Source organism: Branchiostoma belcheri, unplaced genomic scaffold, assembly GCF_001625305.1.
Source record: "Branchiostoma belcheri isolate BF01 breed outbred unplaced genomic scaffold, Haploidv18h27 scaffold21, whole genome shotgun sequence".
In the NCBI taxonomy this organism is placed as follows: domain Eukaryota; kingdom Metazoa; phylum Chordata; class Leptocardii; order Amphioxiformes; family Branchiostomatidae; genus Branchiostoma; species Branchiostoma belcheri.
In genome coordinates, this window is record NW_017803602.1 from 2632368 (window position 1) to 2660041 (window position 27674).

At 39.5% G+C, this 27674-nt stretch overlaps 2 protein-coding genes across 7 annotated transcripts in view; one reads left to right on the forward strand and one right to left on the reverse strand.

The window, feature by feature from the left end:
* The window catches only part of LOC109469787 (serine/threonine-protein kinase ATR-like), a 35142-nt gene extending 19604 nt beyond the window's left edge, over positions 1-15538 (forward strand). The window contains exons 36-73 of one of the 3 annotated variants that reach the window (XM_019768439.1): positions 195-263; positions 448-536; positions 907-955; positions 1148-1234; positions 1702-1841; positions 2252-2369; positions 2612-2749; positions 3001-3193; positions 3605-3783; positions 3958-4063; positions 4356-4506; positions 4631-4739; positions 5279-5341; positions 5503-5618; positions 5899-6078; positions 6491-6653; positions 6913-7035; positions 7195-7269; positions 7622-7725; positions 8039-8172; positions 8420-8472; positions 8725-8835; positions 9202-9270; positions 9492-9544; positions 9677-9710; positions 10041-10159; positions 10327-10456; positions 11088-11177; positions 11956-12063; positions 12347-12435; positions 12676-12741; positions 12953-13048; positions 13451-13604; positions 13961-14026; positions 14233-14318; positions 14606-14708; positions 14968-15072; positions 15253-15538. In XM_019768439.1, coding sequence (XP_019623998.1) covers positions 195-263; positions 448-536; positions 907-955; positions 1148-1234; positions 1702-1841; positions 2252-2369; positions 2612-2749; positions 3001-3193; positions 3605-3783; positions 3958-4063; positions 4356-4506; positions 4631-4739; positions 5279-5341; positions 5503-5618; positions 5899-6078; positions 6491-6653; positions 6913-7035; positions 7195-7269; positions 7622-7725; positions 8039-8172; positions 8420-8472; positions 8725-8835; positions 9202-9270; positions 9492-9544; positions 9677-9710; positions 10041-10159; positions 10327-10456; positions 11088-11177; positions 11956-12063; positions 12347-12435; positions 12676-12741; positions 12953-13048; positions 13451-13604; positions 13961-14026; positions 14233-14318; positions 14606-14708; positions 14968-15072; positions 15253-15312 — 3978 coding nt within the window. In that variant the 3' untranslated portion in view covers positions 15313-15538. Of the gene's footprint in view, positions 1-194; positions 264-447; positions 537-906; positions 956-1147; positions 1235-1701; positions 1842-2251; positions 2370-2611; positions 2750-3000; positions 3194-3604; positions 3784-3957; positions 4064-4355; positions 4507-4630; positions 4740-5278; positions 5342-5502; positions 5619-5898; positions 6079-6490; positions 6654-6912; positions 7036-7194; positions 7270-7621; positions 7726-8038; positions 8173-8419; positions 8473-8724; positions 8836-9201; positions 9271-9491; positions 9545-9676; positions 9711-10040; positions 10160-10326; positions 10457-11087; positions 11178-11541; positions 11632-11955; positions 12064-12346; positions 12436-12675; positions 12742-12952; positions 13049-13450; positions 13605-13960; positions 14027-14232; positions 14319-14605; positions 14709-14967; positions 15073-15252 lie in introns of all 3 variants that reach the window. The other 2 variants (XM_019768438.1, XM_019768440.1) reach the window with 2 other exon arrangements.
* A 98-nt stretch (positions 15539-15636) lies between these two features.
* LOC109469788 (myotubularin-related protein 10-B-like) lies at positions 15637-27402 on the reverse strand. Of its 4 annotated transcripts, XM_019768441.1 has the most exons (18): positions 27183-27402; positions 26956-27016; positions 26014-26153; positions 23951-24026; positions 23636-23715; positions 23195-23251; positions 22973-23063; positions 22546-22663; positions 22290-22377; positions 21708-21796; positions 20697-20729; positions 20133-20147; positions 19551-19681; positions 19235-19313; positions 18976-19046; positions 18397-18575; positions 17859-18013; positions 15637-17736 (listed from the first exon to the last, which is right to left on the reverse strand). In XM_019768441.1, the coding sequence occupies exons 1-18, from the start codon at positions 27252-27254 to the stop codon at positions 17022-17024; spliced, it is 2250 nt and encodes a 749-aa protein (XP_019624000.1). In that variant the 5' UTR covers positions 27255-27402; the 3' UTR covers positions 15637-17021. The 4 variants fall into 4 exon arrangements, with proteins under 4 accessions (XP_019624000.1, XP_019624002.1, XP_019624001.1 ...); XM_019768443.1 differs by lacking the exon at positions 20697-20729; XM_019768442.1 differs by lacking the exon at positions 20133-20147.
* Positions 27403-27674: the final 272 nt, after the last annotated feature.

Consider the following 27674-nt stretch of genomic DNA (forward strand, 5'->3'; position numbering starts at 1 on the left):
CAAAGCTTAAGGTTACTTTAAGCACAGAAAAAAAGTACTGTTTTACGTGGTATGCCAAATATTCTGTAGAACTAGCATATGGCCACCAGTTGGATGTTGTAGTACATGTACAATCTGTCAAAAGGCTAGATGGCATGAATTCTGCTACAAACAAGGATATGTAAGATAGACTGTTGTATCCTGTTTTTTCCCAGACTGCATTGCATGAGATGGTAGAGGGAAGTGAGACTGCTGATCCTATCATCTCACACCTAGTGTCAGTGGTGAGTCTATTGTAAATATGCAGAATATTGTAAAATCAAATTGATGTATTCAAATATTCTCCTTCTGAAATTAGACATGATCAGCCTAGCTTTTTAAGGTAATGTTCAACATTTACATAAATTATAATTGTGCCTACTTGAGAGGATAACTTAGACTGAGAGAAATGTACTTTTGTTGTCCCAGCTGCTGTCGTCCTGTCGTGAGTCTGACAAGAAAGCGAGAAGTCTTGTAGGGGAGTGTTTGGGAGAACTAGGTGCTATAGATCCAGGAAGGTACTGTGCTACAAATGTGTATTCTATTTCCCTCTAAACGAATACCAGTGAGGTCAACTCTTATAATTCTATAAATGTAACTGTAGATCTTTCACAATTTTTTAACGCAGCAGTCTTTTGAGCAGAGTTATGAGAGTTGATGTTATATCTTTACATTATATTTTATAGCCTGACAATACAATGTATATCAGCTTGTAGTGCAAAATGTAATGATGTTATTGCTCTTGTTTTATTTTGGGGGCCATTGTTCATAGTTTGCTAAAAGGTGAGCCAGAGAAAATTGACTGGAGTTTTGTACAGTGTTGATGTCAAGTTGTGTACACATTTCTCTTTTTGCAAAACTAATTAATGCAAAACTACTACTCATTAGATTGGATCTGAAGGCACATGGGCAGAAGGAAGAACTATCAAACTTCCAGGTATGTTTTTTGTAATTGCTGTTTATTTGATGAATTAAGCTACAGTTCCTACAATTTCTTATTGGTCTAACACCACCCCCTAAAACCTCTGAAGTTGTTAACTTGGTCATTTTATTATTCTTACAGTCTTTTAGTTAGGGAATCAACACATTTTGGTATCTAGGGTCTTAATAAGAGTTTTTTTTATTGAAGGCTGGTGTTGAAGACATCTACTTTGCCCATGACCTGATCATGGAGTTGGCTCGAGCCTTCCTGGCCGCTACTGACACCAGGTCACAGGTCAGGCTTTTTAGATAATCATTTGAAGTTCACTGAGACTTGATTTCCCTGTATGTAGAAGGTGTTCACTGTTTCAAGTTTGCAGTTAAAACTATACAGTGGTACAGTAGCAACACAGAGCACATGTTCACTGTGTGAGAGTCCAACACAAAACTGTTAACATAAAACCACCCCAAACACTATTTGTATTTCACAATGTATGGTTACAAGTATCGTTGTTACTGTTGTAAAAAGATCAATAAATGTGTTTCAGTTTCATAAAATGTCTTTTTATGTAATGTAGTCTGGATGGCTTTGTTACAGTAGGATTATCTTAACTCTTTTTCAACTGCAGCAGTTTTGATTATGTTAACAGACATATGCATACAATATAATAGGGAGTTCCTTACATACATTGTATCTAGTCTGCACTAAGATTTAAATTAAATCATCATGTCGTAAAACATACTGACTTCTTCTTTATCCAGGACTGCTCTGCATTCTCCATACAAGAGATTCTCCAGACATACGAGTGTCGGGAGGGACCAAAAGATACCACAGGGCGGAGGCTATGGAGGGGGTTTCCAGAACACATACAGGAGATTCTTTTACCTCATTTACACTCCAAGTATGTTGGTCACATGACTGTGTAGTGTGGCATATTTTTAAACTATGTATCTAATTAAAAACAAGACTCTTACTATCATTATACTCTGCTGAATAATTTCATATAAGATTATTTGTATTACTTAATATCATGTAAACTCAGATAAGATCCTTGCCTGGAACAGATTTACAGTTTGACAATTTGAGTTGCAGAATGTGTCAACCAGTTACTAAATACTATCTTAGAGGTTCAGCTGAAATACAGTCTGTGGTGTCCAGACTAACCATATTAGTACAGCACAGTACTGTGTATGTTGATTTCAATATGGATACCTTGCCTATATATTTTTTTTAACAAAGTTGAAAGTAAACACCCTTAGTACAGTATGTTAATAGACAGGAAAGTACTAACAAAAGGATTTCCTCCGGTAGGTACATCATGTCCTCTACTGCCACCTGGGCCAACATAAAGAAACCCATCTACCGTAGTAACAAAGGGAGCACCTTCCAAGACTGGGTCTACAACTGGACAGGCTACCTCATCACTAAGGTACAACTGTCTTGTCTACCAAATTCTGAACAAGAATTTCTAAGGGTTTATTAATGTAAGGAAAATACCAATGTAAAAGATATACCATTAAGGTTGGTTCTTGAAGTTGGTCAGTCCTTGGTGTAACATTGACATTTTGGTTGCTAAGCAAAGTTTCAGTGGTCACAATATACATGTAATGTAACTCATGATAAGTTCTAGTAGTCAAGGGCCTCAACAGTGCCACCTTGTGTATTGCACAGGTAAGGCAGGACATGCCCTCCCGTGTGTTCAGTGCCTGTAGCACTGTTGCCAAATACAATGAGACTACAGCACTGTTCCTGCTGCCCCATGTGTTACTGCATGCACTGTTGGATGGCAGCACTGAGGAGAAGCAGGAGGTAAGATGCCACGTATCAAGTCATGCTTAAGTATAACAATAACAACTCCTTATCGTTCAGTTATTCTACCACATTTCAAGTGTTATCTATGGCAGAAAAACAACCAGTGTATTATGTGTTGAACTACCGGGTAGATTGCTTTTCTTGTTTAAAACAAAGTCAATTTGGAAGCGGGCATCTGTTTTCAACACGGTCACATGGTACAATGATGTCACATAGTTTAAGACATCTTCTGTATGTGGTCATTACAGGCATGTAATGAAATCTTGGCAGTTCTGAAGTATGCGGAAAAGATGGAGGAGAAGGGAGCCCAGGACTTCTCCCACATGGCCGCGCAGACGGTGTTCTCAGTCCTGGACCATCTCACACACTGGTGTCGCCACAGACATCTCACCCTGTCAGTACAGAGGGACGATGGGAAAAAGAGCAAGGCCTCAGATAGAGGTAACACAATGAAGAACACTTCTCTAAGATATAGACTGAAATCCATCCTATTTAAGTTACAGTTTGCCCCACTGATTCCTTCCCTACCAAATAGTCTGGCACCAGTTAATAAATCAACAGTTACTGACATTTTAATGTTTACCTGAAATAAGTAAGAGTCTGATTGGCTCTTAGTCACACAATCCTCTGTAAAGGCATGGTAACAGGGATTGAACAGTTGAGTATTTGGAAGTTCAATCCCAGCTATTACACTACATCTGAAGATATGTAACATCTGAACCAGTTAATGACTTGGATGAACATGCGAAGCTTTGAAAGCCTGCAACACTTTGCGCTACGTAACCGGGTAGTTTTTTAAAAAGGATCACACTTCACCTCATTCTTGACCTTTTGCCCTTTCCCGATCGCTAGCTCTCCTGCGAGACGACTCTCCGTACAGCTGTGTGCAGGGTTTCCTGGACCTGATCCCGCAGGACGTGCTGGCTCTGGCATCCTTCCACTGCAGGGCCTACACTCGCGCACTCATGCACTTTGAGTCCTACCTATCTGCCAGTAAACCAGACATAGAACCACAGTTGTGTTTGTTACAGGTGAAACACAAGTTACTTTCATTTGATAGTTATGTTAGGCTGAATTTGTTGATTTCCAGAAGGTTGCTAAATTTCAAAATTGCCAGTCAAGAGTCAAGCATATATGGCCTTACACATTGGACAAGTGTCACAGTGACAATACTTTTTTATGGTTGTTTTTTTTTTTGACAACAGAAGCTGTATGTGGCCATGGATGAACCAGATGGGGTAGCCGGGGTGATGGCCATACGTAAGAGTGAGCCTGACATAAAGGAACAGATCCTTCAGCATGAGAGCATAGGTAAGTCATATCGCTTTGGGATAGTAGTGTGTATATTGGCAGGAAGAATTTCAAAAACACAGAGCAACTGAGAAGGCATCCTAATAATGTAGAGCCCAAATGCTGAGTAGCACTTACATGTAATTCTCAACCTTTTTCCCTATCGCACAGCGTTTTTCACTAGTTAATGTTATTTTGAGAATTAGTGTTAACAGGCTTTGGAGAACTAAGTTATCCATCCATGAAATGTGTTGTAAATCTAATATCTTAAAGCTTGCTTACTTAAAAAAATCTACCACTTTACCTCCCCCAGGTGAACTGCGTGATGCGTCTGCCTGCTACGAGCGAGCGTTACAGACAGAGGCCAGTACCGTGCCTCATCACCAGGGCCTGCTGCGCTGTCTGCTGGGACTGGGACAACTCACCACCGCCATGGTGCACGTCAACGGGGTGCTCGCAGATAAGTCAGTACATTTGGACTAATCTCACCTACATGTGCTTATAGCACCTGTCTTTATTGTATTGTTTGGGCCATGCACTAATGCTGTAACCAATTCCACTGATATCTAATATTTTGTTCTCCTATAGGCCAGAGTGGACTAAAGACCTGAATGCCTTCAGAGTAGAGGCTCTTGGCAGCTGGGCAACTGGGATAGGACTGGAAGACTATCTTAAAGTCTACAATGGAAAGTCTGAGGTGATAAAAAAAGTACATGTACAACGCATGCCCGTAGCCAGGGGGGTTCGGAAGAACCCCCCCACAAGACTCAAAGGTCCACTTTTTGGTCCACTTTTTATGTAAAGGTCCACTTTTTGGTCCACTTTTCATGTAAAGGTCCACTTTTTGGTCCACTTTTTATGTAAAGGTCCAAGATTTTTCTTGAAAAGATGGACTGGAATCGTAGGAAAACTGTTCCCTTTGTCACTGAATAAAAATTTATCTCTGATTTTTTCTTGGAAATCCTCTCAAAAATGCACGAAATGCCATTTTAGAAGGTTCATTTTTCAAAATTTTTCGGGGGAGCATGCCCCCGGACCCCCCTAGGAACCTCACGCCTATGGCGCTCGAGGTCCCCTCAAGCAGTGGGAAGAACCCCCCATTCAAAATCCTGGCTACGGGCATGCAACTTGTTGGTAAAGGACCTCTTGTTAGTAAAACACTTGGTCAGAAGTAAAGTGTACAATGTTATGTACCAGTAAGTGAGATCTAAGAATGTTTTTGTTTTATCCTTCCAGAACAAGGGTTCCAGTAACTGGAGTGTTGGACTAGGGAAAATTCTTCTTGCTGCAAAACAAAGGGTAACATTTTACTCATCCAGTTTTCTAAAGTGATCCTTCAAAAACAGTGTAGGTAGATATCAGCAGCAATTTTACCTGCACTAACCTGCATATGCAGGTGGTATTTCCAGCCTTGTTTTGTAATATAAAATTGAAATTTTTTATATTTCCCACTGCTATAGGATGAAGAAGACTTCTGGCACCAGCTCCAGATTGTGCGGAATGAACAGATGGGACCTCTGTCTGCCGCCAGCATGGAGAGTGGGTCGTACCAACGGGGCTACGACTACATCGTCAGGTGGGTGTGGCAGAGATGTAACTGTTATTACATTTCAGTGAATGATAGCTCATTTAAAGATCTGTTGACCCTCTCAAATTTCCACTGTTGGATGTGTATAGCTCAAAGAAGAGAATACCAGAAGAACATTTAAAATTGATGATAAAACACAAAAATGATGTCAGTGTAAGCTTGAGCTACGAGCCAAATAAGGACACCAAAATGGTGGTCAGCATGCCTGCTTGATTGCTATGGAAAGTGAGTTGTCAGCCGCTGACCGCTCTGTCCTTCCCCCTGCCAGACTGCACATGTTGTGTGAGCTGCAGCATGGTGTGCAGGGACTGCTGAAGCAGGGAGACGGGGGTGAACAGGAGGAGGGGAGTCTGGACCTGGAGGCACGGGCTCGCATCACACAGTCATCCTTCCGCACCAGGGAACCACTCTACAGTCTCAGGAGGTGTATCATCAACATGGCAGGCTGGTGAGGGGATAGGTCTATCCATTGAAATGGACAAGAAATATATACTAAAAGTGAAAGGCTTGAGGGAGAAGGAGTTTGTTTGTAAATGTTCAGAATAGAATATACACGTACCTTGTAGGTTGTATTTGCAATGTATCAGAACTTTTACTGTTGATAAAAATATATGAAACAACATACTTTGTGTACTTAGTGGGTGTGGCTTACTTAGTCTACAGTTATGTGTTTTCACTATATTATGAATGATAATTAGACATTCCTTTGATCCAGTTGATATTGTTTTATTTCTATTTGTAATATTTCAGCACATCGGATGTAAGAAATATGATGGCTCATTGAGTGAGCTACATTTGTACATTCCTGCTGTATGATGGCAGTTTGAATAGTGTGTAATAGACTTGCACTGTTTGGTCAGTCCTGATACTGTAGGTAAAGAGTTGGGACACTGCTGGCTCCAGAGTGCTAAGATCGCCCGGAAGGCAGGCCATCTCCAGACTGCCTACAGCTCCCTGCTGAATGCCAGTACCTACAGCCTGCCTGAACTCTGTGTGGAGAGGGCGAAATGGTTGTGGCATCAGGTGGGTCCTCTACCTGCTGATTGGTTAAAACAAACCTGCCCTTGGTGCTGATTGGATAGTACTTGTATCTATCTCCCACTGAGAGTTACCCCGGTAGGTCACACTAACTTGTTTTTACGCATGACATCTGCATGTACATTGAGTTTCACTGCTTCTAAGTGGACATTGTCAGATTTTGGCCCCTTAAGACAAGACAAAATTTGTGACAGTACCAAAATGTACAGTTATGTTGTACTTAATATTGTCTTCCATTTTTCAGAATGACCAGCACCAGGCCCTAATCACCCTCCAAAAGGGTGTGGCTGAACATTTCTCTGACACTGCCTACCTGAACTGTGGCAGTCCTGAGGCAGCCAATGCTAAAAAACACACACATGCCAAGGTAATGCCATTAAATAAGGTCTCCTCTTTCATTTTCAAACGTAAAATATAAAATGTTTGTCTTATCGCAGCAAAGTTTATTGAATGCTCAAATCCATGTGGTGTAATTAACATTCAAAGCTGTCACGGGTTCGATTGTTTGTTTATTTTCTGCTTGTAGGCCCTGCTTATAGTTGGTAGGCTGATGGAGGATACAGCTATGTATGATAGCAACCAAGTCATGAAGCAGTACAAGGTGGGACATCATACATCATGCAATTCATTAGCTTTTCTGTGATTGAGTGTCGTAACAATAACAATCTTAATACATGTACTAAATGTTCTTCCAAACTCTATAAGACTATATACATGTATGTGAATGTTCACAAAATCACCTGTTCCCGTTATGATATAACTATAGCACTCATTTTCTTTGTCAGTCAAAAACATTCCTAGTTGTACATTTTGTACTATTATTACAAAAATGTATAAAACTAGACCTGGTTCACTACATTCAAGGATGGTATTATTATTACTATTACTAGATTGCATATAAACTGCTCAATGTTTGCAAAAAACAGTTGAAAGATTGTGTTTTTCCGCTGTAGAGTGTTGTGGAGGTTTACCCCGAGTGGGAGGATGGACACTTCTACTTAGCCAAGTACTATGACCGCATCATGACCACTATGCGTGAGACACCACTCAAGGCAGGGTCAGTATCTTTGTGTTTTTTTAGGTCACTGTAAGCTTTTCTGTATGATCGTTAGATGTCAAGAGAAGTGTTTATTTTAGATATTTTTATTTGATACTGTTTGGAACAAAGTAAGTTTATGCTGATAGGCATAGGTATATAAAAAATGAGGTGAACATGATGTGGTTGTTTATGCCTAGTTTGTAATGGCAGGAAGTATGAATAATGATGCAAAATTTTGTAAATACCATTAACATGAAGATTATGTTATCCAGATTTGCTGCCAAAATCCTACACTGAGCACTTTTTATTAAGATCTTAACTTTTTTTCCAGAGACATTATCCTGTACGTGGTGACGTACTTCGGACGTTCCCTGCAGTACGGTAACCAGCACATCTACCAGGCCATGCCCAGGCTCCTGGCACTGTGGCTCGACTACGGAGCTAAAGTGTCAGATTACGAGAAAGGTACATGTAACATATACACTATATAGCCTCATGTTTACTTCGTCATGCTTGTAATATAGGAAAAACCAGTCATCATCTTCTCTGAGCTAGACCACATTGGTTAGCAACAGATCATCCTGAGCAATAGAAATAAACATTTTAAAAACAACTGAACTCTTGAAATATATTTGATAAAACCCTACCTGTTGTAACCTCTAGGTGTGTTTGAAATAAGGTTTTAAGGGTATTGTATGTTGTTATTTTACAGCTGGAAGAGCAGAGAGAACAAACATGAGGGTTATGCTCCCTAAGCTTAATGAGGTATGTCTTATAAGTCAGTAGATTAGATACAAAGTAAATAGATAGTTTACTATCATTGATAGTGAGACTCACTATAGTTAAAACTGTTTTATTGGTTTGCAGAGTTGGCAGGTAACCCAGTTTTTGCAGTGGAAGGAAAAAAAGATGTTTCCATCAAATATTCTATTGAAAACAAGCAACAGTGCAACAGGTGTCAGTAACATGTAAAGAAACGATTTGAAAATGCTTTTTTTGTTTTCCCCTTGTTCACAGATTGTAGGGAATTACACCAGGAAGTTAGCCCCGTACCAGTTCCTGACATCCTTCTCACAACTCATCTCACGCATCTGTCACTCTCACCCGGAGGTCTTCAACAGACTGGAGGTACGCTGGCAAATCTGGGGGGGAGGGAAAGGGATAGGTCCTGTGGCCTCTTTTAGGCTGTAGGAGCAGTGGGTTGGTAATCTAATGTGTTTTGAGCATTGTTTATCAATGCTCAAAACATGCCAATTCCTCTACTTTGACTTTTCCAACCTTTCCATCTTTTTATGCAAATATAACATGCAAAAATGTTTCACATCTCTGTATCTGTTTCCTCAAACATTCTAATCAGATTACAAATAGTTAATACATATTTTTTTAGATGACAACAAAGTGAACCAGAATGAGTGTTGATAATGATCTTTAACATGATCGCAGATATGTCATTTTCACAAAAAAAATCATGATTACCTGTGTTCCTTCCTTCAGGATATCATTGCCACACTGTTGGTGACTTTCCCACAACAGTGTATGTGGTTGATGATGGCTGTGTCCAAGGTGGGTGTTTTAAAACATCTAAACTGTTAACAGAAACTATTTGAGCAGTGCAGTAGTCGATAAGCAAATGAGTTAACTTTACAGACTTTGCATATATATTGTGATCTCATTTTGCTAACATACATATAATGTAGTAACCCACTTAGACAAAGTTAGGTTGTTTGTTGTACAAAGTTTTCATTGTTCATCAATATTAAAGGTAAGATGATTTCTTCTTTCAGTCAACATCTCTGATTCGGAAGAAGCGCTGCCAAGACATCTTCAAGAAAGCCAAGTAAGTTGTACATCTCTTCTAAGATTTGATTGAAGATGAAAATTTAATGTAGAATCCTTTTGTACTTTCTAGAACTGATCATGTATATTTCTAGCTCAAACTTGTCCTGACAAAACTCTTTTGTCTATATAGGTCTATGCACAGTGACCTCAACCAGTTTATACAGGTATCAGCTTGATTTGTTTTGTGTTTTATATTCTTTTGCTTTTGCTTTTGTTTAGTCCAAACATAAAATTGGATTAACATACTTGGAGCTTGTTGATGCAGAGGAAGTATTAGGGCAACAAACCAAGAAACATACTTTTGCCCTAACACTGAAAACCATATTTGTAAAGGCAGATACATATGTGCATGTGCCATTATAAGATACCATGCAGCTATGTAAAACAGATACCGGGTACGCCTGTTTAAGAATCAATCCTTATCTGCATTCTTGTATCCTCATCTAGTGTTTCAGATTGTTGACCTAATGTTGTATGAATCATGTGTGCTTTAGGATGCGACCAGGCTGGCTGACAAGCTCCTGGAGTTGTGCAACAAGCCGGTAGACCCAGGAGTGCAACACTTCAGCCTCAGTCTGCACTTCAAGTCACTCAAGAGACTTCTGGAAGACAGGTACTGATTGGGACAAATTAATTGATAGGGTCAAATTGATTGATTGGGTTAAATTGACCCATAATAGTTTCATTTTGGGACGAAATGACCTGAAATTTGGGAGATGGAGAGAAATATGCTGTATTTGCTTCTGAGCAAATGTCTGCCTTGTTGTCTTTCATTGCCAGGAAGTTCAGTCCGATCCTGATGCCGCTCCAGTCAGCCCTAACCGTCACCCTCCCCAGTGGGCCAGGTTCCCATGCCAACCATGACCCCTTCCCAGCTGCACTGGTCTACATCGCTGGGTTTGAGGACACTGTGAGTTACATCCTCACTCTGCATCAGGGCTACAGAGTCATTGTGTAGGGCATGGGAGTCACTGCCAACAAAAACACATTTAACTATTCTGATCAAAGTTACATGTAGGCTATGTTAAGACAAGCAGTGTAATGTTTAAAGTTTGTGAGTATGTCATTTCTTACAAGAAGTAAAGATGGCAAGTTAAGGAACGTTAAATACATTTAGTTTAAGCATACAAAGTGTGGCTAAATTTTGCTATCAATAGATAGAGTAGATAATATAATTACATGTATGTTGACATGCACTTTACATATAGAGCTTTTTCCATTTCATCAATTGCCATGCTTTTCCACTGTCTTCCTTTAAAGTCAATTTTAATACAGTCACCCACCAGTTATCCTAAATGCACTCCATGCTAGAATACCTGCCAACTCTCCAAAGTATAGCATTCTTGCATACCATTTCATGCAGAGACACTTGCTTTCTTACTTCAATCTGTAATTAACTTTTCTTCTCCTCATCTGGTGTCTTTCATTCCTGTGAATGTCATGTGTCTACAATTCTTTGATGATGAGTTGTGTTTCTATTACACATTTTCCTGCATTCTGTTTCTCTGCCATTCCATCCCTGCTGCTACAATCTGTTGTAGGTAGAGCTCTTGCCATCCTTGCAACGCCCCAAGAAGTTCTCATTTCGTGGTACTGATGGTCATTCCTACATCATGATGTGTAAACCCAAGGTAACACAAAAACATGAAATGCTCCAATCCAGACCAGACCAGAGTTTTTCTTTGTGAGCAAGGAATCCAGTTGCACAAATATTGTATTCCTACCCTGCAACATACTGCTTTTAACTTCATTTTTAAGCTTAGGACACTTTTTAAGATTTTTGCTGCAAGGTAAAAATCAACATTTCCCTTAACAGAACAGGAGCCAGAATCTCAAAAAAGGAACAATCTACTTTAAAGATTTCAAAAGTTGATGTTCTTTTTCTGGTGCTAGTCATGAGCAACTGGTTTTCTTTGTTTCCATGAGAAGGAAAACTATGTTTGGTACTAGGATAGATTGGATGAAACACTCTTGGTAACAACATGTACATTTTAGGTGGAGGTTTTGAGTTCTGCAGCCAAGCCAAAGAAAATAGCAGTGAAGGGTTCAGACGGGAAGGCATACTTCCTCATGTGCAAACCTCACGTAAGTGCTAATGTATAGGCTTATAGGCCACTGTTTGAAGGCTCCAAGGAGATGCTGCTGCTTAATAGAACGTTTTCAACTGACGTCATCACTACGTCTGCCACCTTGTTGGTGTCCTTATTTATAGCTCTAGCATTTTTGGAGACTTGAAGATCTTCTGACCCTCTTGAATAAGATGACTACTATTAAATGTGTACTTTTCAAACAAGAGAATACATAAGAATATCTAAAAAGTTCCAATACCTGCCTGTTTCTTTGAAAATTTAAAATTAAGGGAAAGGCTTACATATTTGTAATGTGATGCCATTGTTGTTTCATCTCCAGGATGACCTGCGGAAGGACTGTCGTCTGATGGAGTTCAATGCCATTGTCAACAAGTGTCTGAGGAAAGACCCTGAGTCCCGCCGAAGGCAGCTGTACATCAGGACCTATGTGAGTGCTGTCAAGAATGGTTCTCTCCTTCTTGCTGATTGGGTAGTGTATAGAACACTGTAAAGAATGGTCCTCTCCTTGGTGCTGAATGGATAACCTTTACAACACTGTTATGAATGGTCCTCTCCTTGGTGCTGAATGGATAGTCTTTACAACACTGTTATGAATGGTCCTCTCCTTGGTGCTGAAAGTTTATCATGTTGCCATTTTCTTTATTGGCTCCCTCCTGAATGGTTGCTTACACTACAACCAATAGCTGTAATTGTTGTTATCTGTCATACAGTCAGTGGTTCCCCTGAATGAAGAATGTGGACTGATAGAATGGGTCAACAACACTCACCCTCTACGTCAGGTGCTCATCAAGATCTACAAGTAAGCATAGTTATTCTTATGACAGTGTGGAGGGAACAAATAAATCATGCAGTTTATAGATCTTCTGCCAGAGGACACTTTCGTTCAAGGGGGTGAAGTCTGCTATCTCTGATTGAACTCAACAACCTTAACATTCCACTTAGTGTCACTTCCTTCATGCCAAATGCATATATTGATAGCATATTTGTTGTTCTTGATGGTATTCTGTTTATTTACTACTGCTGTTTTGTTTCTTAATAGGGAGAAGGGCATGTACACCAGGGCCAGTGAGTTCAAGCCCTTCCTTTCAAAGGAGATGAAATTAGAGTGAGTATTTTATAAGTTATGACAGATGATAGACTGGTATTAGCTCAAAAGGCACTGTTAGAGGCTTACTAGTGACATCCAATTTTCTGTCAGTTCTTGTAATAGATGAATTTACAAATACAAGATACTCAGATATCAAGTAGAGTAATATTCATAACTAATGTTCTATATTTCATACTTCTGCAACTTCTGATAACTGCATTGTCCCCAGTGAGAGACTCAACATGTTCCAGACCACCATCTTGCCCAAACACCCTCCTGTGTTCAGGGAGTGGTTCCTTAAAGTGTTTCCTGATCCAACCTCATGGTGAGTAGTCATCTTACTACAGCCAGGCTCTAACTACTGGGGAGAGATTTTTCTTGAGACATTACTGCTGCCATGTTAGTGTCAAGTTCTATCTTAATGAATCACAGCCTAAGTGTTTTCTTCTTAGCCTCTTAAACAACCACCAGTAAATGCTTGAAACTCAAAGATGAATGCTTAAAAACTTGCCAAAGAACATAAAATTGTTGTGTATGTTTCATCTATGATCCATGTAAATGCAAATATGAAGGCCAGCATGGTAGTCACCACTTGCCCATACTTCATTGATACAGAGTGACTGAAAATGCTCTATTTGTCAACATGCCGCTTTTATGGGGGGGGTCCACATTGTTGGAACTTTGTGAGCAATTAAAATTGTTTTTGTTTTTGATTCCACTTGCCCAGGTACCAGGCCCGTCTGAACTACTGCCGTACCACAGCAGTGATGTCCATGGTGGGGTACATCCTGGGTCTGGGGGATCGGCATGGAGAGAACATCCTGTTTGACTCCACCAACGGAGACTGTGTACATGTGGACTTCAACTGTCTCTTCAACAAGGTGGGGCATGTCAGGGAACTATCCAGCTTTCTCCAGCTTCTTTTGGGAGACTTTTACCTACCTGTACTACATGTATATGGATTATTCTCATTCTAGAGATACTAGTATGTTACACTTATAATTAGATTATGCAATGTTAATTCTTAAGCTGATGAATAGTGTACTAAATTAGTCTGCAATTTATCCTTGGGCATGTACATGTGCTATTACATGGTTTGACTGTAATTTAACTTTTAAAACTGCACATGTATGTATCTGTGACATTAGCATGATAGAACAAATATCTTAATTAGATATATTAAGCACACATGGCTCAGTGAGTAGTCACAGTATGGGATGAATTTTTGTGTGGACAGGGAGAGACGTTTGATTGGCCAGAGCTGGTGCCTTTCCGCCTCACACACAACATGGTCAACGCAATGGTAAGTCAGGATGATCTCATGCATACTTTCTTCTCTGGCAATACAAGCATGTAAAGGCATATGTTTCTAGACTTCAATTTGAAATTGAATGGAAAATTGTGTTAGGTTATACTGATATCTAAACATAGATTGCATAGTGTGGCAAACATGGTGCCATATACATTTGTATCTCACCATGCCATGCACAATGTATATCTGTGCTGTAGGGTCCCTTGGGATACGAGGGGATCTTCCGACGGGCTTGCGAGACAACCATGAAAGTCATGAGAGAACAAAAGGACCCTCTCATGTGGTGAGTTTTTGTTTGGTCTTCATTGTACACGGTATTAAAAAGCTGGAGAATTGAAATCACCTAACATGATCATATATTCTTACATCAGAATGGTCCTCTCCTTGGTGCTGAATGTGTAGTCTGTAGAGCACTGTACAGCATGGTCTTCTCCTTGGTGCTGAATGTGTAGTCTGTAGCAAAATTACACCCTGGTAAAAACTACAAAGTATAGTTTTCTGTACATACAGCTCACAGACATGTTGTATTGACTATCCTGTGAATTGATCCTGATGTTTCTGTCCATGCAGTGTGTTAAGGTCCTTTATCTTCGACCCTTTGGTGGAGTGGTCCCGTGTGAACAAAAGCACCAGGTCTGTGGTTCCCGAGTCAGGAGAGATCAGCAATGAAAAGGTGACAGTACCCTGCAGGTTTTCTTACACTTCTTCTGTATGGTGGGGAGTAAGTTCATAATCAAATTGTACTGAAATACAGAAGATGCAATTAGCAACATTTTGTAAATAAGTTTCAGCTGTTAGCATGTTATAACATTATGATATATTGTAAGATCTTACACTTGGAAATTGTTCAGCTTTTTTGGATCTCACTCGCCTACCTAGTGTTTTGATGTAATAGTAGAAACCTGAATGGTTAATGTGGTCCCTGTTTGTAGGCGATGACACATGTGAGAGACATAGACCAGCGGCTTCAGGGGGTGTTCAAGAAGATGCGAGGACTTCCACTGTCTATTGAAGGACATGTTCACCACCTCATACAGGTATCACAATTTGATAAGTTTGGGTAACACAAGTTGATCCAGGGTTGTAATAAAAATTTCCTAGAGAGATCCAAGAGATTGCCTTGGTGTGACCTTTTTGAACTAAAACTTCAACTGTTGGTGTCAGAAAACTTTCATGTGGTCTTGTGGTTACGTGTAATTTTTGTGTTTCTGTTTCAGGAGGCCACATCGGATCTACTGCTGTGCCAGATGTACATTGGGTGGGCTTCTTTCCTGTGATCGGGATCGTCTGCTTTGGTCTAACACATCAACAGTACTCCAGGCTTGCACAAGATCAAAGCAAGAAAACATCAGACTCAATTACTAAACTCCTCAGTGTTAAACCAAAAGTTCCTTGACACCATTTCAGAAACATGGGAGTACTTTATGGACGATCTGTTTGGAACTTCTGTTGGCATATTAAATGGCACTGTTGACAACAGTTGAACCTTCTTCAGTGGACTCATCTATGCATATTTATATCTACAGCATCAGTCAGCAGATAGAGACAGGAAACATGCAAGTGTAGAAACCAGACACAAGCAGCTCTTTTGCTTTTGGATCTATTTAAGTTATGTGTTTATTCATCCAGTGAAATCATGATTATGTTAATGACTTCTGGTATCAGTCTTTGCACAATGATAAGCAATAACATAAAGCAATATCCAAACAGATTTAGGCGTCATCCTTTGTGATTTGTGTGGTCAAGTACAACAGTTTTGATGATTTTACACGGGACTCAACAAGTAACTTTAGATTTAAGCAATATGGAAAAAAGGAAAACTTATAAGAACTGTGGGGCATGTCCTTTTTCACTTGGCATGGCAGTGATTGGAAAATTAGTTATGCTGTCAAGAAACAAATAATAGCATGATTGCAATCTCAGGTTTGAAAGATACACCACAGTAAGTTGACATGTACATACAGTTACAACCCCTCATCGATGTGCAATTACACTTACATTGATTATGAAGGGGTAAAACTAATGCCAATTACATTTGTAGATGTAGGATCAGCTTTGAGACATTTTCTTTATCTTTCTTGTGGTCCGCATTATTATCTCATCACCTTCCTGCTACAGAAGAAACAAGGAGAAAGACAAAGAAAATGCCTCAAAAATACACATATAAAACTCCAACTACTCCAAGGTAAACCCTACATCTGCTTGGGGATTAGGTAAAACTAGCTGTCACTTATTACAGCACTGTACATGCATTGTTCCCATCATGATGTATGACTATCTAGAGATGCATTAAATATGAAGAGGTTACAATCCCATCTTAACCTACTGGTATTACAGCTAACAACAGCTGACTCAAAATATACAAGACTAACAAAGGGACATATTGGTAACATTGCACCTTCATGTGAATATTTACAACATTAGATTATGTTTTAAAATGAATTAACAAGTATTAGGTACATGATCAATAATGGCAAGTATAGGCATCATGCTATAATCAACAAAGATGACAGTAATGGTTGTGATGACTTAATTCTAGTTTCAATATCTTATGCTGAATTACAAATTGAAAGCAATCGCTCTTAAGAACTTCTTTTTTGTCATGTACATTACTTAGAGGTGAATCAGATACAAATCTACAAGAATTAAGTTAAAAAATTAAAATACAGTGGAACAATAGGTTAATAATAAAACAAGTGTCTGTTAAAAATGCTCTTCTTTTCGACAAAGCTTCAAAATGGCATTCTTGGTCTACAAGATTGCCAGCCTACATGTACAAGGCAGTTACATGTACTATCAAGGCCACATACACAGCAGGGGACACAGCACAACTAACTACAGGTTATCTCTGAAAATACAGACTATAGTGTGAAAAATCACCTTGAAGTTCTAAAAGCCTCCATACTACAGTTCTTGCCAATTTAGAGTCATTTGACTTGGGAATTTAAAAAAAAATCAGGTGGTCTAATAATACAGACAGAGAAACTCAGTCATCCCCGTTTGCTGCTGCTGCTCCATTGTAGCTTGAAACAGACATCCTACGAAGGAAGGAGAAGAGAGGGGTTCCCACTATGGACTTCCTGTCCATGCTTCCTATAGGGGAGTAGGGAAATGCAGACGTTAGGGAATCGTTTGCATCAAACCCTCGGGGGCTTTCGAACGTGAAGAACATTCCGCTGTCCTGGCTGGTGTTGTGCTCATCAGGTTTAGACGTCTCTAGATCGTGGATCTTCATGTTTAAGATGTGAAGTTCATCCACAAGGAGACACTGGTGGAAGTACTCCGAGGGAGGGCCACCACCGACAGTGTGGGCCCACGGTATCCACCTCATGTAACATTGGGTCCATAACTTCAGTCCGGCTCCAATGTTAATCGGGAACAGCGGCCCGTTGTAAGTTGGTGTTGAAGGAGCTGTGAACGACACCTGTGCAGATGCGCCGGCTTGTTTTTGCTTCTTCTTGCTCTTCCACTTGTTCCTGGACTTGAAGCTCCCCAGCGTGTTGGTGGGGTTGGGAGGAACCACTGTGGGGCCATTCGAGGGGTGTTCGGGGAAGTACTCAGCCAGCTTGCCGCCGTACAGAGGGTTGTTGAAGAGCAGACGGTCCTGGTCGGAGAACTGGAGGGACCAGTCCCACACAGACATCAGGGTCGGCGACGTGTTGTCGTTCTTGTCTCGCTTAGCATCCATGCAGGCTACATATCTGGACATAAAAAGGCAAAACCACAGAAAAATCATGACATTTCACAGTGGTAAAGTTTCTCAACTATCCTTTTTATCTTGTTAACCAGTTATGCAAACAGTGACAGAAGGTTTGACACTGACCTGTCCCTTTCACTGTTGAAGAGGAAGGTGGCGAACAGCGGCACCCTGGCGCTGTCCCACAGGGTGGTCAGGTACGTCTCCGTGAACTCAAAGCATGATGGGAACTGTTGCAGCAGCTGCCACACACAGTCCAGGAACAACAGGAACACTGGCGACTGGAGGGCAGAGAAATGGAGGATCAGAAACTTGGTTAGTATTAGAGCCGCATGTAAATGTACCTGAACAACAATTCAACAAGTAACCTATGGTCTTGAATGACAAAAACAGTAATTAAAATACAATGTCAACTTTGTCTTAAGATATGTCATGCAAGGACTTTTTTTAAATCAGGCTGAGCATTGAAATATTGTTTTGTGGAGTAAAGTCATTTAAGTTTTCACCAACACTACATTCTCCTCTTGACCTCTTGCTGAACTAACAAAAGACAAGTCAAGAAATCAAATTGATGTGGCCTCATTTACAAATTACATATGAATCCTGTCTTCGGTGACAACCTGTCCAAGAAGACATGTACATTTCAAACCATGACTACATGTACCTCCTCGTTCTCCTTGTCCTTGGCGTGCACGTGGTGCAGCCTGTCGGTGAAGCGATGTCCGCTCACCACCCACTCCCTCTGCACCAGGGACTGGAACCCCACCAGGGTACGGGTGTGACAGTCCAGGATCACCTGCACCAGGCTCGACACCACACACGACAGGTCACGACCATCGTACTCTGCAATAAAACACAATGTCATTCAACTGGGATGGGGGGCAAAACTGACTTGCACTCATTGCTTGTGTCACAACTTGCAACTGGCTGACTACAATAACCAGCATTCAGCATAACCCATCAACTTTGCAGGTATGTGGTGGCAGCAGATTTTGTCACACCAAATGACACGTCACACCTAAATCTGACTAACTGCTCTTCAAGTTCTGTGCCCACTTTGAAAATGCATCAGTCTAATGTCAAACTCAGATTACAACAGACTGGGTATTTAATATGGTAGATATACATGTGTAAGAGTGTACTTGAGTGCAAAAGAAAGAATGTCACAGCAGATTTTCCAAATAAGCAAGTGGGGAAATAGCATTGGAGAGATGTTGAATAGTAGAACTTAAAGTGATCATACCTCTAAGCACCACAGTCTGCCTACTGCCAGCTATTCTCTCAGCCACAGCAGACGACACAGACAGACAAGCACTGTGGAACAAACAACATGTGCACATGTATAATCAAACACTTTTTTCTCCCTCATAAAAGAACAATTAAACATCAACCATGCCATCATTGCTATTATTATTAAACATAATGATGTCAACACTGCTCTCATAATTCCACTAGGTACCAGTGTTCTCAAGGACCTAGGATTAGGATATAGAACAAAGTACCTGACACACTGTAACCATTTGGTCCCATCCAGTAGACTATACCACTTCTGGTCAGCAGCCCAGAAGTCTTCAGCACCAGCTATTAAGAACATATTAACTTATTAAGTATGACATATGTTTATGTTTTCACATAGCAATAACAACTAGGACAAATGTGTATACTGAAATAAAAATTAGCTCAATCAACATTTGGTACTACATAAACTTTATGATAAAGTTTTCAAAAAAAGTATTTCAAACCTTGATGACCACATTATGACAATATTCTGTGAATAGTGAAGCATTGCTTTAAAAGTGTACTATACTACATACTGACCTGGCATACACAGGTCCCGTAGTTTGTAGTAAGCCTGCTGAATGTACTTGGGCGAGGGACATAGTCTGCCCAGGTCGATAACAGAAGCCTTGGTTTTCTCGGGGTGGGTGCTCTCTATTGCCCTCAACATACTACAAGCACAGACAATAACAGAGATACAACTTCTGTAAACAGACATCAGTTTCATCCTACACTAGGCCACACTAACTCAATTTGTTGGTCTCTAGACTTTAAATATAATGCTATCTCGGAAAATTAACATATCTGAGAAGAAAATGAGTACACAATCTTCTATTGAGAGAAGTTGAACCATGGAGGTAGAAAAATGCCTCTATGGTTGAACCAAGAAATTGATTTTGTGTGGCCCTATGTAATCTTGCCATGGCAACAATTAGTCAACAGCATTGTTAACAATTAGTTTGCATTTTAGTACTTTTATTGGATAACTTTTTTGTTATACAAAAAGTTCCTTTAACATGAAATGCTGTTGGCTTGTTAGTGATTAACATGGCATGAAATGCTGTGTCTAGTTAGTTATCACCTTTTGGCCGCACCAATTTGATTACAGTACTTTCCACGTACCTGTCTAAACCTCCCCTGCAAAAAAAGTTGAGAAATAGTCAACTTGGCCTTAAAATTTTCATCTTTCTTTTAGTCACCCTGCAGTTACCGTAGTCGTTTTACGATCACGTCATGGACAGGGGGCACTATGGGTCGCTCAGGGGGCAAACAAAATCATTCCCATAATGCCCTTTATACAGTGCATGTATACTGTGTCTGTTCCAGTTTATGTTATCATGAGAATGATTTTGCCCATGCTACTCAAAGTGTCCCACATCTCCCAACATGCAATGGGATGTGTGAAAAGGTCTAAAATCATTTTTATTTTGGTACACGCTGAAATCATATGAGTCACTAAAACACCACAAACCTTATCCCCATCCTAAAAACTGAACATTATATAAGTTTGAAAAAAGTGCCTTTCCAATTTCCAATCCAACTAAAATATACCTCTTTTTCATGTATGGTTGCATTTTATGGTCACAACAAGTGCACTTAAGTTACATCCAGCAAGGTTAATAAAGAGTTTAAGCTGGATGTTCGTGTCTGTGCTTTTGTAGATGAAGCGTAACGTGTGTGACTTACAGTGGCACCACCTGAGTGGATGGTAGGCAGTGCCTGAACCAGCAAAGCCCATGAAGCAATAACATAAGAAACAGTACAGAACATGGAGTCAGTGTATGTATGTGCTTATAGTCCTCCACACCACATAAAGAAAATAACACCAAAGCTGAACAAAATTAACACCTTGTGTGAACCAATGTTACAGTTTCTGCATTCTTGATTTATGGCTCTGTCAATAATACATGTTCACTTACAAATGACTGTAGATTGTGATGAAAAAATAATGATCGTGAATATGTTTAGAATGGTGCTGGCTTTAACTTGCTGAACTTTTACAATGTAGTGAATGTGAGTTGAGGCCAATAGGTTATAATTCCTCTCTGCAACTTTTCTGTTTATAGCACATTTGATAATATTTCTCCATGTACATGCTACACTGTAGCTTAAGTAGGAGACTGAGCCTTTTAGTTCCCCCAAATGCTATATATTGACATCCGTGTATTGAATTATTTATCATGCTGACTGAATACACTATATTATCCTTTCCTTAATACCACACACAAGATTTATTATGGATAAATTGATAATGTATTACCAGCCGTAGTGTATGTGTTCAATGTTCATGATTAATGTTTTATTATAATATTAAGGATACTGTTGGATACTTTTATAGATACTATTAACTGAGATGGCCGAAACATACTAAGATTAAAGGTTAATTCAAAATATTTTTGTAAGTAAAAAGTTACATTGTTTTCCACTCAACATTGATGTCTTATCAGATAGTATCTATGCAAAACATATCTATAGGTAAAAGCAGAAAGCACACATGGTCAAAACAATGTAAATTACTGTTGATTGTAAAAACTATGAATACAGTTTCCAATCCTGTACTAATTCTTAACTCAAAAAGTAGCTTTTGACCTTTCAAAGCTCAACTTTATGACTCAAAAGGCATGCGTAAAATTTGTCTTTTGGTTCTGGGGGACAGATCAAAAACTACTTGAGTACTTTCGAGCACTGCTTGCTTACCTTTCTAGGTACTGTGTTTGTGTTGTGTCTGATCTCAGCTCCACCATCCTGACCAGGGAACTCCCATTTGGGTGGCTCCAACTCCACAACTGGAACAGCCAAAAACAAAACTTCATCTTCACAGTCTGTTTTCAACTCATTCATACATACATGTATAACAATTTTACTCATATGGAGTCATTTCCTGCATGTATTTGGTGACTGCTTGGCTAAGGAAAGGTATTATTTGAAATGTTTAAAGCTGATTCTAGTTAAACCTCTACTAGAGACCACCTGGTAATTTTAGCCATTTTTGATAGTACATGTACATGTACATGTATAAGGATTGGCTAATGCAGTTAGTTTTACTGTTTTGCTATTAAAGAGAGGTGAAAAAACTGAGGATGAATATTGATATGAAAGGACAAAAGGATACCAAGTATGAGTTCTGAAACCATATGGAATATGTAATCGCAATCTATTGCCTTCCTATTAGCATTACTATTCTTTAAAGACATAATTCAGCACCTTGAGATACCCAAAATTGTTTTTCCAATGTGACATTGGTATAAACGTGTAGCTGCACAAACTGGCAATACTTACAGGAACTCTGCCGTCCACAAAGTGTGGGCTGGAGTTGTTCAGGTCATGGTCAGACAGGGAAGAAGGCACGATGAACTGTTCTGGTAACCTGAAGACAGAGAATCATCATTAGAACAATGTCAAGAGCAAATACAAGGGATGTAAAAAATTTGCCACAGCATGGTACGCAGCCCTATCATGCATGAAAGTATACAGAGCACTGACTCTAAGTGAGTAGATGTTTTGCTGTTTTGGTTCTAAGTGAAATAAAACGTACGTGTCTGACATCTTGAAGTTGGTGTTGGCAAAACTGACCCTCCAGCCAGCAGGGTGCACTCTGGATAACTCCCTCTCCCAGTCCTTCACTGCTCGGAACTCTGGGGTGTCTGCAATACCTTGAGAGGAAGGTAGGACGAGCAAAACAATTCATCTGGCTCGAAATACCACAGGTCTTACACACAGGTTAGTGTAGGAGAAATTATAGTTGTGCAGATCTTTCTAAATCTGATGTCATGAATTTCAATGATTCAGTTTTCAGTGCGACCATATAATCTGAGACATACATACACAGGTGAAATTAATTTGCGATATTACCTGCATCTGTGCATGTATGTAGTCGTATGAACTTGTTGAAAGCAGGTCTTCTATTCACCCAACAGCTATACATGAAGGTGTTAAATAGATTTGAAAACCACTCATCATACCTATCCTCAGGTTCTTCCCTGGGTTGTACTCAAAAGCAAACAGCAGGTCCAGCGAGGTGGGGAAGGCGTGGTGCAGGATGGCATTGACTACCTGGGAACCATGGAAACAAGATAACTCAATTAGCTCCCACTGATTGACACATACTATTACCTTCATTTGCTGTGTAACTATATGAATATATGATGTGTAAAACAAAAAAGTCTGTATGTGTCATTACTTACATTTCTCTCAGCCTCTTTAGGAGTAAACTTGAAGCTGAAGGGCAGTATCCTGAAATCCTGCATTAACAAATTAGGGGAGAGTTAGATTACCAGTAAGAAATATTACACTGTGGTTAATCTTTACTTACCAATCAAACAAACACAACATAAACACAAAACACTCCTGTAAAGTAATAATTCTTGCATTACAAGAATTAGCTTCCAAGAAGACTAAAATTATGCTTATATCATTCTACCATTAAGAATAAGAGAATGATAATTATTAAACTTATAAGTACTTTCCAAAGACAATAATACATGTCATCAACCTTAGTCTTATAAATCTCAAATTATATTTTGTTGATGTGCAAAATGTTTGCAATTAACATATCACTGTATAAACAAACAGCAAAATTACAAAGGAAATGGGAAGAACTGAAAGAAGCAAGATAGCATTCTCACCTTACAATGAATCTCTAATATTCCAACCCTGCCTTGTATGTTGCTACCAGGTGGCAGTCGTTTCTTCTTGCCATTCCACACTGCATACAGGGAGACATACCACTATAACTATTAGACTTTGTGATCATTCCACAAAACACCAAATATTGCTTTTCACAAATTGTCTCTACCCAAGATGTCACCTAAAAAGGACCACCAAAATACCTGGAGCAAAACATCTCAAAGCTATAAAATGTTGACCAAAAAAGGAACTTTACATAAACATAGGTTAATACATATAATTTTAAAGGTAAATGATTTGTTATAAGAATTTACCCTGATAAATAGCCTCCACGCAAGTCAGGGCAATATCGTGTTCAGACAGCAGCTGGTTTCTCTGTCTCAATTCACCCTGAGGAAACAAAACATGTCATCTAACATGAAGCCACCAGAGGTAAAACACAGGTTATGCAAACCTGTTATGAGCAGGATGTATCAAAGGTCATTGACCTCAATGTAACAAGCAGTATGTTACTATGTATCAAAGGTCAATGGCCTGAATGGTACAGCAGTTACTATATACATTTGTACATATTGCTTAGACTTGGCCTAGGGTATTGATACATGTAGTCACATGAAATGAAGTGGAAACTGGCTGGTTTCCCATGTAGCCTTTAGATCTGGTGACCCTTTCTACCCACGCAGGGGCTGTGGAACTGAATATGAAGCAAGACTGGTTAGTCATGTAATGGGATTTCAGCATGGGGAAAGGGGGAAGGAAATCACCACAGTAGTCACATATCCAAATCTGTTTCTGAGTCAAGTAACAAGATTAAGTACAGAAAAATGGGCACAATGACAAGGTTGTATTGATTTGAACCGACTTTTTTTGCATACCAGCGCTGTACAATAACAGACCATTTGATTACATCTTGTTAGGGAATTAATAGTTTCAGTCTCTTTTCATGAGAAATCAAATTGGTGTCACCTAAAAGATGACAACATCTTCGTATTGGAGCAGGAGAGTCGTTTCTATTTTTATTGGATCTTGTAAGGTCCTTGATACATGTAGCCAAGAATAACCCGCATACTTACATGCACAAGACAGAACTAGGCTAAACAAATCTACACATGTGCAAGTCGTTAAATGCCTTGGCCTCCTCTGGCAACACTTCTTGTTATTCAGTTGAGATACACAGGGGAAAGGAAAATGGAAACAGTCTATTTACAAATCCTGCTGTTTTTTGCAGACATACCCTGCTTAGCTATACCCTTCTGTTATCTTAAAAAGTATGCTAAGCTTCTGGTTTATCTGCTTTGGCAAGAGGCACTGGAGAAGATTCCTAGGATTTTCTTTCAACACAACATTCCTGAGATACAGGAAGTGTTTTTGTCATGATGTAGTTAGTCCATGCACAAATTGTGACCTTCATCAGTTGTAGAATTATTGTGATGTGCCAATTAAAATTCCACATGTCGATTCCACTAATCATGTAATAGGATCTTTCATCAACACACCATTGAAACTCTGTGAATGCAGGCACTCCTCATGACTTACAACAACACCTTATATTCAGCCAGATTGACATCTGTGTATCTGTATCTGTATGGCCAGTATAACCGTCATTCGGCTTCGGCATAACACATCACTCCTTGTCACTGTCAAGTTACATTGTGACTCTTCAATCTTGATCCATTTAACAAGCTGTTACCAATACATGTAACAGACTGGGGAAGGCAAAGTTCCAAAATTCCAGTAAAATTCATTAATTTAATCATTGAGAAGTGGGAGGTCAAGGGGAATGGAGGTTTTCCCAGTTAAAACAAATTGTAGTACAGCTAATACAACAAAAACATGCACAATCATTGTATTCGCTGTGTCTTGATTTTGAAGTGGAGAGGTCACCATGGAAATAAAACCACTGCAAACATTTCAGGACTGAGTTTGAATATGTTAAAACAAGGAGGTTCAAAATCAAAACGTCCTTGGTTAAAAGAAGCTTCTGGTGTTCTCCTGCCACCTCAAAAACTGGTTCCAACCAAAAAGCTCCTTGTTCCAACTGATGGTCTAGCAAGTTATATGGGTGCATTTTGTGGTGAACATATCAGTTTGGACATACATATACAGTTAATAATAAAACCATTCATACAACTTGTAAGCATAAATGGGTTTACGAGAGAATGAATAATTTTTTTGACTGCACAAGGAGTGAGTAAGTATTATCATGAAAGTTCATCTGTGTTGGTAGTTACATGTTTAAAGTTAAAACTTTTGATCCAACACGAAGATTCTCTCACCTAGAGCTTTCAACCAGTCACTCTGGTCTTCCTCAGTAGACTGACCCAGACCCAGAGTGAGTAAGTACACTGGAATATATATCAGGAGTATAATAACATACCAAGTCGTAGGAAGACCTGTTCGCTGTCACAAAGCTGATCTTGAAGTTTGTACAGAAGAGGGCTCCAGAAATGCCATGGTTGAAGTCATCGGTTGAGTCAAACTTTAGAACGTTATGACCTTCAGCGATCACCAGTTCCCCTGGGGAATTAAAAAAATGTATCTATCAACCACATTTGTGGAGGGATTGGGATTAACACCTTTTCAACACTGTAAGGTTTGGTCTACTCACTCCAGTAAGGACCCTAAGTTATTTTCTCCCCTTTTAGGCTTTACATTCCAAATCTGAGAGGATGTCCAAAGCCAGAGCTTTGTACTTACTAGTATTTTCACCTGGGTCGAGTAAAGAAATTTGTTGTCTTTCCGGATTCCATGATGGGCACACCATCGGGACCTGTGGTTTTTCAAACCCAGACTTCCATGTCTCTTCTTCTCTTCTTTCATGTTATATAAATGACTAATTACAGGTCAAACACAATTCTCTTTGTGATGAATTGACTGCCATCTACATGTTATTTATGTACATGTAAATAATAAGAGTATTAAATTACACACTTAATAATACTTCAACTTCAAGCAGGCTATGGAGTGGAACATCACACAAGAAAATAGAAAATAAAGCATTATTGTCGCTGTTGATGTTACAGGAATACACATAACTACAAAATTATGGACATCAAGGGAAGAAGAAAGTATTACATATAGATTATGATCTGAAGGTCCACCTGTAACAAGGAGGGTAAAATACAAGTATTGTATTTAACCTCCTTGCCTGTAATTATATAAATTATGTGATACAGTGTAGTTACAAATTTCAGTTTGTAAGTTTGTCAAGAAACGAATTTCAAAAAATCTCCGACAGGATGTAAAATGTAATAGTATAGATATTTATGAGAAAACGCAAAATCAAAACGTTGTTTGACTTGAGTTTGCTTGCTCATACCTGGTAGAAGCTTTGGTTCCAGAGGGCCTCCGAAGACTTCGTTGGCGATTTTCTTCACGTCCTACAAGAAAAAAACACAATACAAAATTGATCCCCCATATATGAATCTTTCTGCCAAGCACACACAAAAAACAATGTCACACGCCAAGCACAGGCACATGGGTGTACTGTACAATAAATTTTCCTCAGGTGTTCGACCGCGAAAATTCCCACCAAAATCTAGACACCTTTTTCTGGACTTCTGGCTCCGTTTTCTCCACTTCGTTCATGTTGACGTAGGACTTGAATCCACCGGACATGCTTGGAATCTTTTATCTGCACGCCAAATCGCCTAAATACGTCTGGACATAACGGAAAACTTCCTAAAGTGCGGATTCACGTCGCAACATGAATAGACTCCGCCATGTTGGATGTATTAGCCTCGCTCTGGTGTTGGGTGGGGTGGTCAAAGGTCGTCTGGAAATAATCTCGAAGCAGATGCTACGGTGGCAAGACAGTATCATACCGACATACGGTCTGGCTACCGTAGCATATACTTGGAGATTAGTCTGGAAAGAATATTCAATCAGGTGTTTTACGGAGAGAACAGACAAAAACATATAACATAAAAGTTTTGCGATAGGGAAACCTTTTGGCGACCCGTCAGAGGCGTAATTATAACTAGTATACTAGTATATTATGTCCAGTTGCAGAAGGCTTGTGCAATGTCTTCTCCAGAG

Excerpts from the sequence above, each read along its gene's own strand:
- LOC109469788 (XM_019768441.1), bottom strand. The coding sequence starts at position 27,254 with ATGTCCGGTGGATTCAAGTCCTACGTCAACATGAACGAAGTGGAGAAA. Across the intron at positions 26,154-26,955 it reads GGAACCAAAGCTTCTACCAG|GGGAACTGGTGATCGCTGAA; the intron begins GTATGAGCAAGC and ends TTAATTCCCCAG. Across the intron at positions 23,252-23,635 it reads TATTAGAGATTCATTGTAAG|GATTTCAGGATACTGCCCTT; the intron begins GTGAGAATGCTA and ends TTGTTAATGCAG.